The sequence below is a fragment of the Rosa rugosa genome, chromosome 6 (genome assembly GCF_958449725.1).
Source record: "Rosa rugosa chromosome 6, drRosRugo1.1, whole genome shotgun sequence".
NCBI classification, from domain to species: domain Eukaryota; kingdom Viridiplantae; phylum Streptophyta; class Magnoliopsida; order Rosales; family Rosaceae; genus Rosa; species Rosa rugosa.
The window spans coordinates 10,171,810-10,191,520 of NC_084825.1; the positions used below are offsets into that span (position 1 = coordinate 10,171,810).

The 19,711-nt window shown below is 35.7% G+C and overlaps 1 protein-coding gene across 2 annotated transcripts; it reads right to left on the bottom strand.

Annotated features, from left to right (window-relative positions):
• Window positions 1–1,018: 1,018 nt before the first annotated feature.
• Window positions 1,019–18,335, bottom strand: LOC133714946 (protein unc-13 homolog). Of its 2 annotated transcripts, none has more exons than XM_062141231.1 (27): window positions 18,191–18,335; window positions 18,045–18,086; window positions 17,768–17,943; window positions 17,609–17,673; window positions 16,854–17,199; window positions 16,165–16,231; window positions 15,829–15,982; window positions 14,482–14,649; window positions 14,229–14,339; window positions 12,076–12,285; window positions 11,693–11,794; window positions 10,204–10,434; window positions 9,748–9,822; window positions 9,347–9,430; window positions 8,236–8,418; window positions 7,969–8,124; window positions 7,670–7,762; window positions 6,261–6,332; window positions 5,541–5,658; window positions 4,885–5,063; window positions 4,577–4,658; window positions 3,898–4,002; window positions 3,550–3,656; window positions 2,767–2,844; window positions 2,585–2,680; window positions 1,847–1,942; window positions 1,019–1,407 (listed from the first exon to the last, which is right to left on the bottom strand). In XM_062141231.1, exons 2-27 carry the CDS (start codon window positions 18,050–18,052, stop codon window positions 1,234–1,236), a joined length of 3,336 nt encoding a protein of 1,111 aa, XP_061997215.1. In that variant the 5' UTR covers window positions 18,053–18,086; window positions 18,191–18,335; the 3' UTR covers window positions 1,019–1,233. The 2 variants fall into 2 exon arrangements, with proteins under 2 accessions (XP_061997215.1, XP_061997216.1); XM_062141232.1 differs by having other exon boundaries at window positions 18,045–18,077; window positions 18,191–18,321.
• Window positions 18,336–19,711: the final 1,376 nt, after the last annotated feature.

Below are 19,711 nucleotides of genomic sequence, written 5' to 3' on the forward strand. Positions count from 1 at the left end.
GTGTTCTGATCCAATCGGGGTTGAGGCAGTGACGGTCCGGCGGGGTCAGGATGCAATGAAGGTCCGGCGAGGTCTGGGCGCAGTGAAGGTCTGGCGGTGGTGGGCTTCGTTCTCTGATTCCGGAGCCACCATGGCAGAGAGAGAGAGATCAGTGTGGATTAGAGTAGTGGCATGATGTAATATATTAATTCAATTGAGGGCAAAATTGTCATTTCAATTTAAATTAGGTTAGTGGGAATAAAATTCTATTATTGGGGTAGGTTAGATAAGTTTGGCCAATTTTGATGTTTTAGGTCAAGGACCCAACAAAATAACATAAATAAAAGGTAATATAGATTGGGCCTAAAGCAGAAGCCCAGACCCAATTAAATATTTGATAAAATAAAAAGCAAGCCCACCATAGTAGTCCCATAAGCCTTGGACCGGCCCAAAAACTCCCACCACCAGCAAGGCTGCCGCGCACGGCTGCGCACCACCAGCGTTGCCCGAACAACACCTCAACTTCCTAAAGTCTCTTTTTAGATGTGCATGAAGTTGGCATTTATATCTACTTATATGTGACCCAATAAATTGAGTCCTTCAACATATATAATGCATAAAATTTTCTTTTCAAGAAAATCTCCCATATATTCAATATTTCTATTTTCTGAAGTTCCAGTAAAGTGTAGCCTAACCAATGAGAAAACTTCATCTACAGAAAAAAGATCATGGACCCTGATTGCATCCAGATTCCAGACAGATTTAAATCCCTTGCAAAAGACCTTGAGAAACATTACAGAATGCACAAAAGAGGAGATTCAGGGATGGCTGGTCTTCGTGGCTGACATTAAAATACCTAAATACCTGTAGATGCTGCTGCAAAGTTGTAAGTTTTAGGTTGACTTCGAGAAACAGAACCAACAGACGGACAAAAACATTGGGGTGTCTATGCAAAAGCTCTGTAGAGAAATGATTTCATCAAATTTGGTAAATGATTCGGTGAAAATTGCTGGCAGAGACAGTTGGGGACTCCACCAAAGAAGAGGATATAAAGGTGTTCACTGGAAAAGAATAAATGGTACACATTAAAGACGTACAACTAGTTTATTTTTCGTCTGTGTAATAAAACAATACTGAAAAAATTAATTACACAGTAACCAGATGGAGAAATGAAATTATACACAAACAAAACATGAGCATACAAATTTTACTGCTTTACATTTTCCCCCAGATTTGGAATATCAAACACAATCCCTAAGCAGAGGACTTTGGGATCTTGTATTGTTTCTTGACAAATTGGGAGGCCTCTGAATCACCCCGGTGACATAATATTCGCAATAGAGTCTTAGAATCAGCTCCTAGTTTGCTTCTACCACCCTGCAGTTCCAGGCCACTTGAAGATTTTAAGTCGTCGATCAGTTCTCGAGTCTGCAAACACAAAAATTAGAAATTGTAAACAAAGACTAAAAACTAAATCAAAATAGCAGACACTGTTAAAGTTAGTTGAAGGTTATCCACCTAAACATAGAAATTACATAAAACTTTCTGTATTTACATAGCACTAGGATCATGTGCCACATGTATGTGCTCCTGTGTGAGAGTGTAGGTAAATTTGCAGAGGTAGCAAAACACAGATTGGCAGGGGCAAGAAAAGTCAAGTTTGAACTAAAGCATACGCAAGGTCTGCAGAATATACATGTGCATATAATGTATGTCTATCTGTTTATATAGAAAATACACACCAGCAAATATTAAAATCATATCAATTAAAAAAAAAAAAAGCATTAACATTACAAATAATTCAAATAAATATGCCTAAAATAGTCTGATTTACTTGTAAGTACTCTCAACCAATGGAAATACTAACCTCATAACTGTGCAACTTTACCACAAGCCGAACGCGTGATACCTGATTTTCGACCACTCCTCGTGGAAGCCCATCTCCACCAGAGATAAAAAACTCCTATTGATCACACCCACGATAACGCAAAGTATACGTTTGTTATACAAATTTGAAAGTCCATTTAATTCTCTATATTACAGAAAGTAGGTGAGCCCTTCTCAAGGAGCAATTCAAATGATCAAACAAACAATAGTTTATCTTCGTTAAATCAAGTTTTAAGAAACTTCCAAAGCACTCCTTTGAAGTAAATGTTTTTTGCAACACACAATGGAGCAAAACATTGAACATGGATATGCAAATTGTGTTGTTGATCTTGACTTCAGAAAATTTCATTCTTTGATAATATGTTATGTTATAACTTTATAATATATAAAGTAACTGCCTGTATGCTTAATATATGCTCTCAGAATAGAATAACTTTTGGCCTATATAACATGAATTTTTAGGTATAATGGTAGATGACAAAACATTTCATGGTATAGCATACCATAGTTTAATGCCAATAATGACAACCTCTCTATAGAGATTCAATTCTAACAATTTGAGCCTTCTGAAGGCAAGGGGAGGTGTACATGTCACCTCAGACATAAAAGAACTCTAGCCCATATTTATAACAACTTAGACTCTAAAACTTTAAAGAACGAGGATAAATCAATCAGAATTTCATTACTTTTGACATTTCAAGGGTCGGATTTCAGATACCTTGAGGACCTCTAAATCTTCTTCTAATAGTTTTCCATCGCCCAAAGAGAAAACTCGGGATGGGCCCCCATCTAATAGGACACGGAGTAAGCCATCCTGAGGAAAAAGAAACAAACTCAAGTTAGATAGAGATTGCAGGATCTTTGACAGAGTTTTTCAAATGAAAAAGGGTGAGGCATAACCAGTGTTGCTTGAAGGAGACTTGTCACAATACGATCCCTGAGTGGTTCCACAATTATATCACATAGTTGACAAAGTTCCTGGCATGGTTGACAATATAGTCAGCCCTTCAAGTTCATCTTCAATAATACAGCTTTAACAAATAAATACAAACTCAAAAAGGACATGGGCACATCAACTTTGGTTAAACAAAAACTAATAACTAAACCACAAGAAACTCCCAAATATGCCTAATCTACCGATTTCTACAAAAGCAATAGGTTGATAGATAAAGAACTCCTTCACTCAATTCTTTTGAATCCATTAGCGATATGTTGAAACAGTGCAAAAGAATATTAAACACATAGAATAGTTGATGCTCCAAGTCCCTGCTAGCAACTTTCAGGTTGTCAACAACCAAACACAAAAGGAGCAGGGGAAATGAGGAACTTGAGTAATAGGTGAACATTTCCTACATGACATTTATCTCAAAGCCCTAGCACACCTTAAATATTTGATGGTTACACTTGTGCTACCACCTTGGGCATGGCAGTAAAATGAGAGTGAGGTTATATACATATCAAAGCAGAGGGTTAGAACGAGCTAGACTTTATAACAGGTAGATCACAAATTATATGCATTATGCAATTTGAGGGAGACGACTAGAATACTTTTCTTTCTTTCTACTCTGAAAGGAAGCAAGGGCCAAAAATAAGATAAAATCCTCACATCAATCATTATCTCACTCAAGCAGCTTTAACTACGACATTAAAATAAATATAGTTTCCTAATGGGACAAATCTAACCATATCAAGTGGTTCGATCACTGCCTCGAACCTAGAAAGAGAAACACTTGGTTTATATAAGTTGTTGATAAATGGTTCCCTCAAATCCCAAAAGATAATTTTAGTTCCTGCAACAAGAAAATGAAAAAATAATCAATGATCAAGTTTCTCAAGGTATTTGACATCTTTAAAAACAGATCTTAAACCCCTTCTTTTTATTGATGAGAAACACACTTTTATTAACACAAAGAAGGAAAATACAAAGGGGCAAACATTCCACTGATTAACTTACAATCTTAGAAGCATCCAGAATATCATCTAAACGCATTATAAAAATAATTAAAAACATCTAGCTAACAAATCATGTACCGGTGAACTCGCATATTCGGTCTATAGCAGCGTTTATATCTTTCCTACTCCCATCAAATGTGTCCTTCTGCATGAAACTTTTAGATTTCTCATCTACGGATTTCTCTGCCAAAAAAAAAGGTCAATCTATCAATCATTGATGAAAGTTCACCATCAACGATATAAAAAAACTTTGGCCTTTCCCAACAAGCAATATGAAGATAAGTCACATAACAGATGTTTAATAATTACATACGGCTGCATTATACCAGGTGATTATAATTTTGCAGTACACGATTCTGAAATGCTTTCAAAGATTTACGAAGGAACTAACTTTGGTGTACCAGGATCGTAATGAAGAATTAAATGGTCATTTGAATTTTGAAGTATGAGAAAACATTCATTTAGCAAAGCAGATCAAAAAGCTCAACTGGGCACAAGATTGCTCGAATCTTAAATGGTTGATGAGGTACTTTCCTGATTTTTTGGAAACTTGACTCTGGAAATGGATGCAAAGTCTTCAAGATTACCCATATTATTAGTTAAGCAAGTTAAAGTTATTTGTGAGAGATTAAATAATAATTGAATTAAGCAATGGTTGAATTTGCAAAAGTTGAATCTAGGAAAGTGGTGAGGCTTTGCTTTTAGTCTTGAGCTATTTAATATATAAGTCAAGCTACAAAAAACTTTAGACACATACTGATAAACTTTTGGCGGGGCTTCTTCCTCGTCCATCGCTCCCAAATGCCATCTTCCAACTTATTCAACTCATTGATTGCATACTGAGAATAGCACAAAATTTGTATCAAAATGATTTATATGGGGAAATAAATTCCTATATAAAGACCTGGCATTCAAACAAGTTTAAACATAAAACAGATGCCTACAAATAAAAATGATCAAAAGAACCAAAGAACATTTAAATATAGTCAACGATTATAATAGGGTGCCCCACCTTCTCAGGGGAAAAAGACATCAGATTTAGTGACAAGTTAACCCAAAACTTACATAAAGTGTGTTCAACTGAACACAGAGGGTTGGAGTGGTTCGAACATTAATTTCCGTAGACCTTCTCTCATCAGGCAACCTAGGGTCAAATAGTTCCTTTTTTACAAAAGCCTTTATCCCAGCTTCCTTCTTGTATCGTGTGAGAATGGGCACAGGTGGAATCAAGTCCTCCTTGGTAGCTGCATGACCAAAATCACGATTAAACATCCACATGGGTAAAAAAAGAGTGGATAAAAGAAAATGAATGATTAGAGTAATCTGTATAGCATGTGCAGAAGAATGTAAGTCTGATGATATAACATGAGACAATGAATTTTTTTCTCTTCCAAGGCCTAAAACATTCATGAATCAGGACCTTATTTATCACTAAAAGTACCCCAATTTAAAGAAAGAAAGCACCAAGGAAACTTTAAACAAAATCACTGTCAAGTGAGAACTGTACAACTCACCCTGCTCTATGATACAATCACAGAAGAGCAAAGGACCCAACACACAACCTTTGCTAATATGAGAAACCAACTAAGTACAAAGTAACAGGGGGTGGGGGACATTAAGTAGATCACCAGGAAATCTGTTGAACACCTGAAAACTCTCAAGACTGAAACTTTCTCTTGTTTCTTCCAAATGTTATTTCACAAGTATGATGTAGCACATACCCAATTTGTCAATGACGTGATTTGCATAAACTTGAAATGCATTGTCAACTCCACGAAACAGGCTACTCAATTCTGAAGACCTCATTGGAACCTTAAGCTCAAAAAATTGGTCAACAGTCTGCATGGAAAGACGTACAAGAATAAAACATCAGGAATTATATATTATTCGTTACTTGACCAGTAGCAGATGCATTAATATATTTGACGATCAACTTGAATAAGTACTGCCAAAGCTGTTAGACTCCAAACGCAATACTAACAAATTCTAGAGTTCAAGTGAAGATACTTCGACTAAAATGCATTTCAGATAGACCACCAATAATGCTCGATACACCTCAGGTGGATGAGAGGCAACGCTGTTTGGACAATGGAGGGCGGAGATTTAACAATGAAGGGCAGAGATTTAACAATAGAGTACCTGATATTATTATATTTCAATTCATATAGACAACCTTTACAGATGATTGATACAATTTATTTGAAAATCCAAGAAAGCCATGGAAAATGAGGTAGCAGAAATGGATTAATTTAATTGGCCATGCCACTGATGCACTAATTAAGAAAGCCATGGAAAATGAGGTAGCAGAAATGGATTAATTTAATTGGCCATGCCACTGATGCACTAATTAAGAGACACTAATAAGATAACAAAAAACAACAAATTTAACTACCATTTTCCAGAAACAGTGTATATTAAAAGGAGAAATATTAACAGCCTACCTCCTCTACAATTCTAAATACTTCAACTATTGAATTCCCATGCCGCTGTTGAGGTGATATTGGGTCCCACCTCTGTAAAATGATGCACACGGACATTAAGCAACTTAAAGCAGGAAAAGAGTAGAAGCCACATATATTATAATCTTTAAAGTGAAGAAACAACAAGATTATATAGATGATTATGAAAAGACAAGTGGAATTGGAAAATGCACTCTACTGCTGGGAACCAGGACCAGGTACTTCAATAAGAGCCATTAATCCAAAGTACTGCATTACATGACATAGTGAAGTAGTACAATTGACCTATAATACACAATACTACATTTAATTTCTGTATTTGAAAAGTGATAGTAATGTCCTATAAAATATGGGACCAGTCGGGTCCCAATAGCTAAAGCAACTTTTGACCATAGAGGAATAGGGGTAAGGAAAATGTCAAAACAAGGGTCGAAACGGTCATTGAACAGCTTGGGGAAAAAGGCCATCCAGGTTACAAAAAAAAAAAATTTGTTTTTTTTTTTTTTTTGTCAAACAAGATCTTTCAAAAATAGTACCCTCCTCTCATATTCCGCACTTAAATAATAAAGCACTGAAACTTTAACATCTTATCACTTTCCCAATTACCTTGCACAGAATTCGTTATTAGTACTAATGACCACAGTTTAGGTTCCCCACCACATCCCTGATTTATACATCACCATGACTACTCAGTGACCTAATTAGCAGCTTCCTGTTACCCAGGGCCACCATCTAATTAGGTGAGACCGTGAGAATACTTTAGTCTATTGATAACTTTTATATAAAAAAATAAATAAATAAATAAACACAAATTTTATTGATCTAAAATTGATACAATGAAGAAAGTCAACTACAAGTTGAGAAACGAGAAAGCAACAGAACATCACAAAGTTACGTAAACAGCGACTAGCCTAGGATCCACAGCAGACCCTAAGAAACAAGAAACCTAGACTACTGCAGAATGCTAGAAAGATGGTAGTCTTTGAAAACTGCCAAAACAGAAGCCCAAAGAGATGACTAGGATTACACTCTTAATAGTTTTATTCCAATTGAGGACTCGTAGTGTTGACTAAAGGGACTTAGGAGGGCCTGTCTGACTAGATTATCCAAAGTTTATAAAAATAACACAAAAACCTAAAGCAACAAAATGTTCATTCTTGCGTCCATAACATGTAATTTTTTATAAAGCATTATAGCAAAATAAATATAATAACACAAAAACCTAAAGCAACAAAATGTTCATTCTTGCGTCCATAACATGTAATTTTTTATAAAGCATTATAGCAAAATAAATATTAAAAAAATAAAATGTACCCGAGGCTTTTTCCAAATGAGAACCACAAGAAATGAATACAAAAGAAAGGAAAAACTTGAAGTTGTTGAACTTTTACCTCTTGTTGAATAGCCCGTTCAACCCAACCTAAGATCCTCGCAAGTTGTGAATTGACCCAACGCATCACTAATGTTCCAGATATAGACTCAATCTGAAAGATATATGAAGTTACAATAAAAAGGATGATAAGAAACAAAAGAAATAATACATCTGTTCTTATAATTTTTCTTATCAGCTTACATTACCAGAACCAAATCTATTTTACAATTGCACATATCAACTGACTTACAGTATCAGAAGATAAATTTACCTTCAAAAAGCATATGTGTAAAGTAAAAATAAAACCCAACTACTGACCTGGTAAGGAACTATTTTCCTAGAGTATATCTCTGCAGTTTCCTCTCCACAAGACGACAAAATAAGTTCCATCATGTACTGCTCAAGGTCGTCGGCAGCAGGAAATACAGATACCACATCCTCGGTCAGATGCTCAGCAACACCAAGAAAAGGTTTCTGCAATAAAGCACTAGACTTTGTCACTGCCACCTAAAAATTACTGTACAGTGGGGAAAAAAAAAATATTGTATATGTAATTCACATTAGAAAAACCACTGCATTGCTCACCAACTTGTTGCCATAAAGCCTATGAAGAAGCGAGGATGAGACAGCAGTTGCTTGTGGATGCCTCTGAGATAAAATTGGCATAAACAAGGCCGTGTCCTTTTTCAAAAGTTTCTTGGTCTCTTCAGCAAGCAATGCCAAATGATGTTCGTGCTTGGTGTCTGATTTTTCAAGAGACTGCAAGATCTGCATGAAGTGAAAATATTAAAAACGACAGCCAGGTTTCATACAGCACTGTTTTGAGCATTAAATCACATAAAAGGCTTTTGGTATGTTCCTTGTTCAGTTGTTCGAGATATATGAGTTTTAACTTCTAAGTAGATTGCGACCATTTCATACGTTGTGCAGAGACACTTGCATAACTTCTTGTCTTCTCATGTCATGTCTGGGAATTCATTACTTCTCATCTTCTCCAAGTGTGTGTGTGTGTGTGTGTGTGTGTGTGAGAGAGAGAGAGAGAGAGAGCTTGCAATAGTTCAATATATTGCATCGCCTTTCCCTACTTTTCCTATAGTAAATTAGTGTTTAATACCATACTCATGTCATACACTGCGTACTTATTTTTCATAAATACTCCCGTTTCCTGAACTTTTCATAAAATACAGAAAAGTACTTGTAACAAAGTCTAACTCTAAGATTGCAAAGACAAATTTCTCATGTGTTAGAAATTGGAAGTTTCCATCAAAAGGTTGGCCCAAGTTCTGTATTATACACATAATTGAAAAGATTGATCTACACTAACACTTTAGATTTAAACTTAAACAATCAGTAAATTATGATACTCTATGATACCAAAAACAATCAGTAAATTATGATACTCTATGATACCAAAAATTTCAATATACTTTCAAAATAAATTGTCCAAATTGTATACATACGCATCTTACCTGTCCCGTACATTGTGTGTGTGTGTGTGTGTGTGTGTGTGTGTGTTTATCTAAGATGTTGCTATTAACCCACGCATGACAAATTTCTTCCCCCACCCCATCTTCCTTGTGGCAAGTGGAGCCTTGCATTTCATATTTTTGATATAAATTCAAAGAAACAGCTAACTGAAACTTGAAAGAAGTAGGAAAGAGGCAGAAAAGTTATTGATATAAACTGCAATACTCACCCTTGTAAATGCATTCTTGATAGAAGATGATATATAAGATTCTATTTGATCTCGATCAGTGGCAGATGTAGATTGCATCGTAGCCTGTCAAAACAGAAAACATTCAACCTTAAACATTTTACAAATTGACATTAGATTCAAATTTCTATTGAACTTTATTAAAAATGCAAAAGTTGGGACACTTATGCCACTTCCTTTCAACAAGAACAATCTTTGGCTCCTCACCACTAAGATTTCACCAATTCATTTGTATCGGTCTATGAAAGTGATGGTTCCTACCACTTCAACCCAAACCTCAACATGATCACCAAATAAATTTCTTACTCACGAGGAGCCGAGCATTATTCTTTCAACAACATAAAGTCAAGCACAAAATTTCCTTTTGGGATTTCTATACTTACTGCTTCAGGTTCCTCCAGAAGAAGCCTCCGAGTAATCATCGCAACCGTCACTATATTCTCCATCATAACTGACACCTATAGAGCAAAAAGTTTAAGAAGCTGCGTTAGAACCTAGGAATTATCCTTGGTAGAAGTGATCAGCAGTCCAACCAGAAAAATTAAGTCATTGGCCAAGTACAAGGGAGCCATAGGAGTAGTGCTGCATTGCTGCATTGCTATTTGCTAGTGCCACAAATGAAAATATGGTGCATAGTAAATATATGAGCATATAGTATCAAAGGAAGACCATGCAAGCAGTACATGGACACAGCACATGTAATAGCTATTTTTGGTGGTACTATAAAACAAAACATGTGAATCAAAAGAATTATTTAACAAAACCTAGTGTCAGCCCGACTAAAGATTCAATTAACCAGATGGTCCACACCCAACTATAACACTAAAATTTTAGCATACCTCAGCGAAGTGCAGGTGGTAGTCTCCAAGTTGCTTATCAGCCCATTTCTGAATGGGAGACAAAAAGGACTGTAAGAAAGATAAATCTTGGTAACCCTGTTTGCCTTCAACTCTGGAATGCAAACTTTTCAAGTGTAACCTCTCTTGCGGTCCCCTTTGTTCCTTCAATGGTATTTTCTTTAACTGTTCAATGGCATGTTGTAAAATTCCTTGCTCACTGGTAACAACATGCTGTGATCACAGAAACAATTACAAACTATAAATGATGATGGTAATTGGTAAACACACTACTGCCAAGGTCAAAGTTGACGGTAAGTTGGCAACTAATGAAATATAGAACAAAGAAATAGAAAAACCTTATCTAGCTGAGAAGAAACACAAAGAATTTTGATTAATACAGCGATTGTTATAGAATGTAGCAACTCAGAGAAGATTCAATTGTAGATATTTGATTTAATAACATTCTGAGTTTCTCACACATTGAATCACCCATGAAAACATTCACCATGATTATCCTTATGCCCAAAACAACCAAAAAATGTACAAGTACGACTGAATATTATGAGTATATACATATACACAGATTGAGAAATGTTCCCATATATACTCCCAGAAAAAAGAGTTGCCAGTTGCAATGTGATAATGAAACATTAACTTGTTCAGAAATTTAAATTTACTTGAACCAACTTTATGGAAACATCTACCACAAGTTAAGAATCTACTTCTAAAACCATCATGTGCAAGTTCAACCTCTACTACGAGATGCAAATTTCAGAATTTTGGAAAAACATGACCTAACTGTAACATGATGGGATCAACATGAAGTGCATAGTCAGCCAAAGAACAGATATCCTGGGCAATGAAAGAGGTCCACTCGAAAATATGCATGACAAACCAAACAAGACCATCTACCTAAGAATACAAACATAAACCAACTACAAGCACAAGGCCAGCAAACCAACCATCAAGGTAAGCCTCCTGCCCAATCAATCAAGAAGCGTAACACCAAAATGAATGGTCTCAAAAGTTTAGAGAGTGATGCCAAGAGAGAAGATAAAGATCTAATTCTCTGTCAGACATATGATATGCCCTGTTGTCGAAGAATCTTTACATTACTTTTTGTTTCAAGGTAATATGAAAATGGAGAGAAGAAATCATTTTGTATCGGCAATACGGATAGATACATTGGCTTATATAGGACTCACATCAGAAAAATCTTTAATAATCTGCTTATGCTACCCAGCAATCACATGAATACTGCCCTTTGCAAACAGCATAAACTAATGAATGTCTGTCAAGTCCATATTTTCCAGTAAATATGTGCAAACAAAAATATCTTCAGCTTATAATACAAAAGTATCAGAACATTTCAATCAGATTCTCTATTATAAAATAAGAGATAAAGTATGAGAATGTAGTTTCTCTATAAAATGAATGAAATAGCATTGTACGCACGACACTGCAGGAAATCAATTATTGGCTATTGTACCTGACGGAATAAGACCCATGCATAGCAGGTGTAATGAATGGTCTCCGTGATACCTAAAACACGCCATGTTGACTTCAAGAGCTCAAGTATTTCTTCCACTTCCTGAAAATAAAGTTAAGCTAAAGATATATGAGGCTATTAGCAGAAATTTCATGTTTGACACTCAAGCATTTAACAAATCTGGAGGCCCCATTCAACAATTGTCAATAGTGGCTGTTAAATATCTTGAAGTTTATTTCAAAAATAATGAAGATATTAAGATTCTTAAACCCAACTCTAGAAAGGTTATAAAAACCCACAAGTCAACCAGAAAACAACATCGCAACATCAATATCCTTTTTTGACAGACCATGCCATGACGGCAACAAACCAAAAGCACTGACCTCAGTTAGCTTTCCCTCATCTAACATATCGAAGACACTGACAAGCAGCTTCTCATAGAGTCTAACATTCAAATGATAACCATCTGCCCAGTGGCATACTTCACCAGTCAAGTCACCCCGAGCAGGCCTCTCAGCAAGTGGAGCAGTAATCTCTCGAAGAGATCTCAAGCATTCTGTTCGTTGGAGTTCACCGGTGGAGGGTGGAAGAGACTGCAATCAAAAGGCAAAGGATGAGGTAATGAAAACCAAAATTAATATAGAAAGCACTACAAGAAAGCAGTTCTTAAAAAAATATAAATAAATAAATTTAAAAAATAAAAATCCTGAAACAGAACCATGCTGACCAACATTAACTAGAGAGAACTTTACTGAAGATCACCGAGTTATGATACAAATAGTACAGTATACAAAATTAATCATTTGAAAGCTAACAATGGAATTTCAACAAAAGAAATAGTACAATGATAGTGTGCTTCCCAAATGACAACAAAATTCCATTCTTACTCTGTTTCGGTCTTCTTTTTTCTTTTTCTTTTTTTTGAATACAAACAAAATTTATTGAATAAGAAGAAAAGTACAGCAAAGAGAAGGTGGAACAGAAGTCCACAAAGGAAGAGCAAAGCATTGCTCTATACAAAACAAGACAAAGCAGAAGTATCAATTGTGGTACAAGTACAACACACTACTCCCCTGCAAAAGCTTTGCACCCTAGATTACAGCAGCCTTCCAATCTAACAGAATGGAAGAAAAACTGTAGTCTTTGAAAGCCTTCGAAACAGAAGCCCAAAGAGCTGCCTGATATTTTACCCTCTCCCATAGCTCCTCCACCCCTACTCCCAAGTAGTGTTCAAAGATTCTTTTGTTTCTTTCCATCCACAGGACCCAAATGACAGCGAGAACACTACATCCCCAGAGTGCATTACTCTATTTAAGTCTGAATCTGACATGGGGGAGATATCTCTTTCTTATTTAAAAAGAAAAAATAAAATAAAAAACACTTTATTAAGAAAAAGACAGATTATAAGTGGAATTTGTCCATACAAGAAAAAAGAAACAGAAGCTCATTAAGAACAGCAGGAGCCGAGAAACAAAAACAACACCATAAAGAAAAGAAAAACCCCTACACTACTGGTGATTTCCAATCTAGCATAATACAACAGAAGCTAAACGGCCTCAGAAACCGACGCCCAAACGGCTGACCAAAATCTTACTCTCCCAAAGCTCCTCCACCCCTACACCTATATAAACTTCAAAAAAATATTCTGTTTCTTTCAACTCAGAGATATGTGATCTAAATTCCAAAAGTTTACTAAAACTCTAGTACACAAATCCCTTTATCCCCATCCATGTTTGGGGTCCCCTCAAATTTCTCACAGGCAACAATTTGCCCCAATATGCTAAATCCTTAATGGCATTAACTTCTAGGCCAAAGGGTATACCTAATGAAAAGCATTTCTTTTTACATGTTCGCACCAAAAAATAAAGGATTACCAAGAAAAGGACAATAAGACTTAAATTAGAGAAAATTTTCCAAGATGTGTCCAATTTAAGAGAGAAAAGAATTAAACTATTTCAGAAATCATACATAGGTAGAATAAAGCAAACATCTTACAATAAGGTTTCTTAAAATACTCCAACAAAAAGTTAGTCCTCAGCCGGGAAATCTTAGAATAAGGTACCAATTTTATGGTCCAAATACCAACTAAATGCCACATGAACCACCGTTCACTTGGTGGATGGAACTTGGTGGCTTTCAAGTCAGTGTTTTTGTTTATGAGAAGCAATAAACAAAAGGGGAAAGAAGAACCTAACAGATGATAAGACATGCAGTCTTTATTTAAAAATGAAGAAAACACTATGATGGACGAGAATGCATCATATCCAATATACACCAGTAAATACAAAAGTATAAACCACACACAAGTTTACCACCCAACTCCTCTATCATGTATCTCTGATGCATATAAAAGTGAGCACCCAACTATTTATAGTACAATATCACAAATTATTTAGCTTATAACACCATGAAACACCAGTGTCAAATTATAAGAAATGATTTTCAAGTAATCCTTAACAGGGAAATCTTGCATTGCCTATTTTCATGAATCTATGATAGAGACAATGGAAACCATTTCAATGAACTGAAAATTCACCTCAGATTCTTCAATCTTTGCTAAAAGAATCCTCAACTCACTCGCCTTCCGTCCAGACTCCCCAAATCCAACAGCAGTGTGATTAAGAAGCCCCTCCTCTAGTATATTCAACTGTGAGAACAGAACGAGATTGCTTAATTTGTATGTCATGTATATACCATCCAACCCACCAATTTCAACAAATAGGAAAGTCAAATGCCATCAAAACGAATCAACACGAAAATGAAAGACATACAATAAGAACAGAGTTTACCTGCCTTTTCTGCCATCGTATATAAGCCTTCTTGTCAGAAAATTCTGACCGTGAAATACAACATAAAAGTTCCAAAGGAACTAGTAGGGCATCCATTCTTTTTCCCACTTTTCCTGCTAGTGCATTCAGCAGCCCTTGTCTAGTTCTGATGTCCATTGCCTCAGATATCTGCATTCATATGAGAAAAGGAATCATAAAATCAAGAACAATCAAAAGTATATAGTTGGAGGGGCTCTTGGCGCGAATGTTTAAAATATCGGCGATGACAGATATATTGTCTCTCAAATTAACGGATATATTTACAGATATCTCAATATCAAGGTTTGTAAGATAATTATATTGTAAGATAATTATAAAGGATATGCATAACTTCACAAATAATTTCAACATTGATATACAAAATCTACATGACAAATCTATAAACATCCAGAGGTCCTATGAATCAAATATTGATCTACATACATATGGAAATCATACCAATTCATTGAACTGTGTGCTTGAACATGAAAATACACATATCTCTCGACTTTCTACTATCCCTCATGAATGGCATAGTTAGGATCAACTAGAATATGTAACACTTTTGATGAACGGTATATATGAATGGCATAAATAGGATGAACTGAAGGAATATGCTTAATATCGTAGTGATGGGATAGGTGGGTGTTTGATTTAAAATTTAGTGGTAGGCCGCCATTAGCTAAGAATTTATCTCCATCTTCTGTTCTAACTTATTTTAATGTCAGCCAAATATTAGTTGACCACTGGTAAATCTCCTCACACAATCCATGGATATTCAAAAATCATACAACAGCACATGTTCTCGGAACTTGCATGATCAGATGATTGTTTACAATATGCTGATATTTGATAGGACTCATTGCAATTTTATTACTTAACCTTCAAGCTTCAGTGTACAAACAGGCTACGATGTCCTATTGATTTTAAGTATATTACCTTAAGGGCTCATTCGGTATGCCAGACCTACTATAATATTTCAATTCGATTATGCACTTAAATGTTCTGTTTTTATTGTCCTCCTCTGTTTATCCTTCGTACTGTCACAAACTTAAAGTATACCATAGTAAGAGGCCAGATAAACTTCACTGTGTTTGTTAGATTTTTTAACTGTTATATTTGAATGAAAAACTAAATACACCCAGGAACATATTTGTTACTAAAAATGAATAACACCACCAGTACTAGTGAATTCCAAGAAATATCTGAAAGAGAATTCCCCTTAGAATCTGCAGTTACCAAAGACCACAAAGCTGACCAAGTTTTAAAAGGAGGAGAAACAGAAATATAGTGATTCTGCCTTCTATAAGTAAACGGCAAACTAAATACCTCCATCTGGACACGCATGGCTTCCAACAAACCAACCATCCCAGGTGCTCGTTGAGACTGACTCACAACATTTTCACTTCTACTACGTCCTAGTTTCCTCATCAGCTTTGACCTTTTGTCTTTCTTTTTCTCTTTTGATGGCACAATGAGACCCCTGTTTAGACAATCATTTAGTCAGAGACTGCAAACAAGGATGGTTAAATGACAGAAGAAAGTACACAAATAAAACAGCAATCACAACAGCATTTCCTTTTTTTATTTTTTACTTGTTATTTGTTTATTTTTTTAAGCCAATATGAAACTAATTGAAAAGCATCTAAGAGAGTCAAAGTGTACCCTGCAGCACCAGCACACGCCAAGAGGATTTCATATGCAGTCTCGCGGAGATCATCTTCTATAATACCTAAAAAGGCAGGCAAGAGGAAAAAAATTATGACGAGCATGACAATGTGCATCCTAGTGTCAGCTTTCGTCAATCACCCTCAGAATATAATCTTCACTACTGATTGCCAAATAACTCGAGAGATACCTAGGTAAAGCAGACAGATGTATGCATAAAGGTACCTGTAGGCTCTCCTCTACTTCTATGAGAATTCCTAATCTGTATCTAATACTTCAAAAACATATCAATAATAGTTCATAATAAAAATATGGTATAGAGTTGGACGATAATTGTAGACTGAATCATAAGGTCCGCATAAGTATAAATAATTAAGAGGTTGATATAAGTATACACAAGTGTAAATCATCTAACCGAACTTTGACCAAACCAAACATGTGTCAATATATTGATACGCATCTATATGAACTTAGGATTCCAGCCCTATGTATTCTATTTGTTCAGAGTATTTTATTTCAGCAGCATCCATATCCAAGCTTCATAGGTCAAAGAAACAACTAATATATATAGGATACTAGTCCAAAAATAATATTCATTGTTCAACCAACCGAAAATGGAACCCATTCACATAACATAATAACTTGGCAGCAAACACATACATCGACCTGGATTCAAAGACTCTTACCTGTTTTAAAAGAAGGCAATCCAAGAGCAAGATCAGCAGCATCATTACGAATCCTTCTTGAAATCCTGAGACTGTCAGTCTCATCTAAATCATCATCCTCAAAATCTTCAATATCATCTACAGTAAGTTCTCGAACTTGTGTGGAGTTAAAAGATTCAGATTGTGATACATTCGACGCGACTGGAGATGAGTCAAGGTCTGGAATAGATGGTGTGATTACAGGAGGTGGCACGAGAACAGGAAGCGGTGTGTAGTCTGGAACAGGTGGTGGTGCCCTCTTTGGAGGAGAACCGTAAGACTCAGGATTCGTAACCAAAAAGTATTCACCAGTAGAACCAGAATTATTCTGGTAAAGCAGAAAGTAAGTATTAAGAGCCAAAATCAACCAGCAGAAACTATGCACATAAATAAGGAAAGAAAAAAAAAAACCAGAAACTTAATGAAATGAACGTTGATGTGAAGCAGAAGATTACTAATTAGGAAATGTTTTCTATGTCATCCTAATTCAAAACTAGGATACAAAATAAAACTAAGAAATAAGCAAACTACATAACAAAAACCTAGCAAAACATGAACATAAATGATCAGCAGAGCTGCAGAAGATAACGAATTTATAAAATTTGATATCCGCGGTTGGTCCTAATCGGAATCCACAACATTAATATCCATCCAGAGTCTCATTCCAACACCGAAACAGCTTCAACAAATAATAAGCCAGCATAATCCAAACAGCTCGTGTCATAAATTGCACATACCATTTGAGGCAACCCGGTATGGTCATGATAGTCTCTAATAGCCTCAGACAGTTCAAGCATTCCACCTACATTGTCAAAAAAACACCATCTATGTAAACAAGGAAACTCAAAACAAAAACCGCAACCGCACTCGGCGACAACCAACCACACTAAACCTACCTTTCCTAGCACAATTGAGCACATAATCAACACTGACTTGGTCAAGATCCACATCGTCCAGCGTAACCGCCCCGGGAGGCATTATGACCTTCTTGATTAAGCTACCAGCCAGTATAAAATCAAGCAGTATTCGCCTGTCGCGGCGAAACCTCTGTAAAAGCTCCACAGCATTTTCCCTGCATTATCACATCAATCAAAATTTCTCAGTTTTTTTTTTTTTCTTCTCTTTTATCTCCTTTTCAACAAAAGCAAAATTGTGAAAGAGAGCAGCACTTACTCGTCCATCGCAAAATGATTGCAGCTATGCTACCTCTGCTACCTGAGAAAAAAAAAGCACAAAAAACGAGGAAAATCTAAGTAGAATGGAAAATCGAAGTTGAAAATGAAGATACAGAGAGGAAAAGCGAGGCCGGAGGTAGGTACCGGAGTTTTGAACGGAACGGAAATGAGCATTAAGATGAAGTGAGAGGAAGAGCAGAGGGAGTGAGTTTTGACCCGTTGTTGAGTTGGGTTCGGAAATAGAGAGAAATCCGAGTCGATGAGATTTGGATCTAACTCATGTAAGCATCTTTCTTTTTAATTATTAGGAAAATATAACTACCAATACGCGCCGCCGTTTTGAGCTTTCTGTCGCTTTTTTTTTTTTTTTTTTTTTTTTTTTTAAAGAGTGGGTTTGGGACCTAACGAGGCTTATTTCCACGGTGGAATACAAGAAACATACAATTAACAATACAGTGTTAATACGCGGTATAGAAATGCAATAATTCTCATGAAGTGTATTTTGAATGGGAGAGGATCCTCTCTGAAACACCTTATCTACCGACCTTATTTAAGCTTTTTCATGAAAAAATGACACGTGTATAAAAACACATCCAACGGTTTATATAGATTTTCGTAGCTACCTATTTATTTAGGGAGTTTCTATTCATATCTCTAAAATTGGTATTTGGACCTCTCACTTTTTCCAAGTAATAGTTGACTTTGTCAACTCATGTCAAATTACCAATAAAGATACAAATAAGGGGGAAAAAAATCTCTTCTTATCTTTATGAACAGTAATAGTCTTCAACTTAGGAAAAATTTTCTCGTCCAATGTAAACCCTAAATTATATATCGCCAAATAGTCAGAATTTTCTGAATTTGATTTTGTCCTTGTAAAGTGATAGACTTCCTTGCTCACACAACTGACAATTTACAAGATCTATCACTGTGCTATTAAAAAAAAATAAAAAATAAAAGGAGAGAAAATGGGAAATACAAAGACACCTCAGTTGATGAAGCCCTACTCATTCTGAATGCAATCAAACATGTGAACAAGCGGTGACAAAAAGCAGTATTCCAGCACGTTTATATGATAAACGCAGCAATGGGTAGTTGTCCACAAGATCTTCCCGCACATCATTAGTGCAGAGCAATTTTATGTAGAACTATTCTATAGATATGATGAAAAATTCGACCCTCTGATATAAATCTATGGAGAATGCACTAGACTCATGGTTTATTATTGTAATTCCCTCCACTATCCCATACATATCTAAAACAAAAGGACCATGCATGTTCATTTCAAGTTGCTATGGAAACAAGTATGAGAGAATCAGTTTAGGTACAACTAAATACAATGAAAATAATACTTGGAAAAAATATATGTAGTACCTCAAAAATTGCATAAATAGGAATCATGAATCAATTGTTGATATTAATTGCATGCCACTAATTTACACATATTAATTAACTATCACACAATTATGTGAATAAATAATTCTGGCAATTAATTACACATATTAGATATGATGAATCTATTTACAACAGCCATAATGTCAAAGTGGTTAGAGTGCCTTATTGACATACATATTGACCGGGTTCGAACCCCAATATAATCAAATCATTTTTCCTTTTATTTGATTCTGCAAGACCAAAGAAGGAGTAGACTTGATAGTGAAGCCT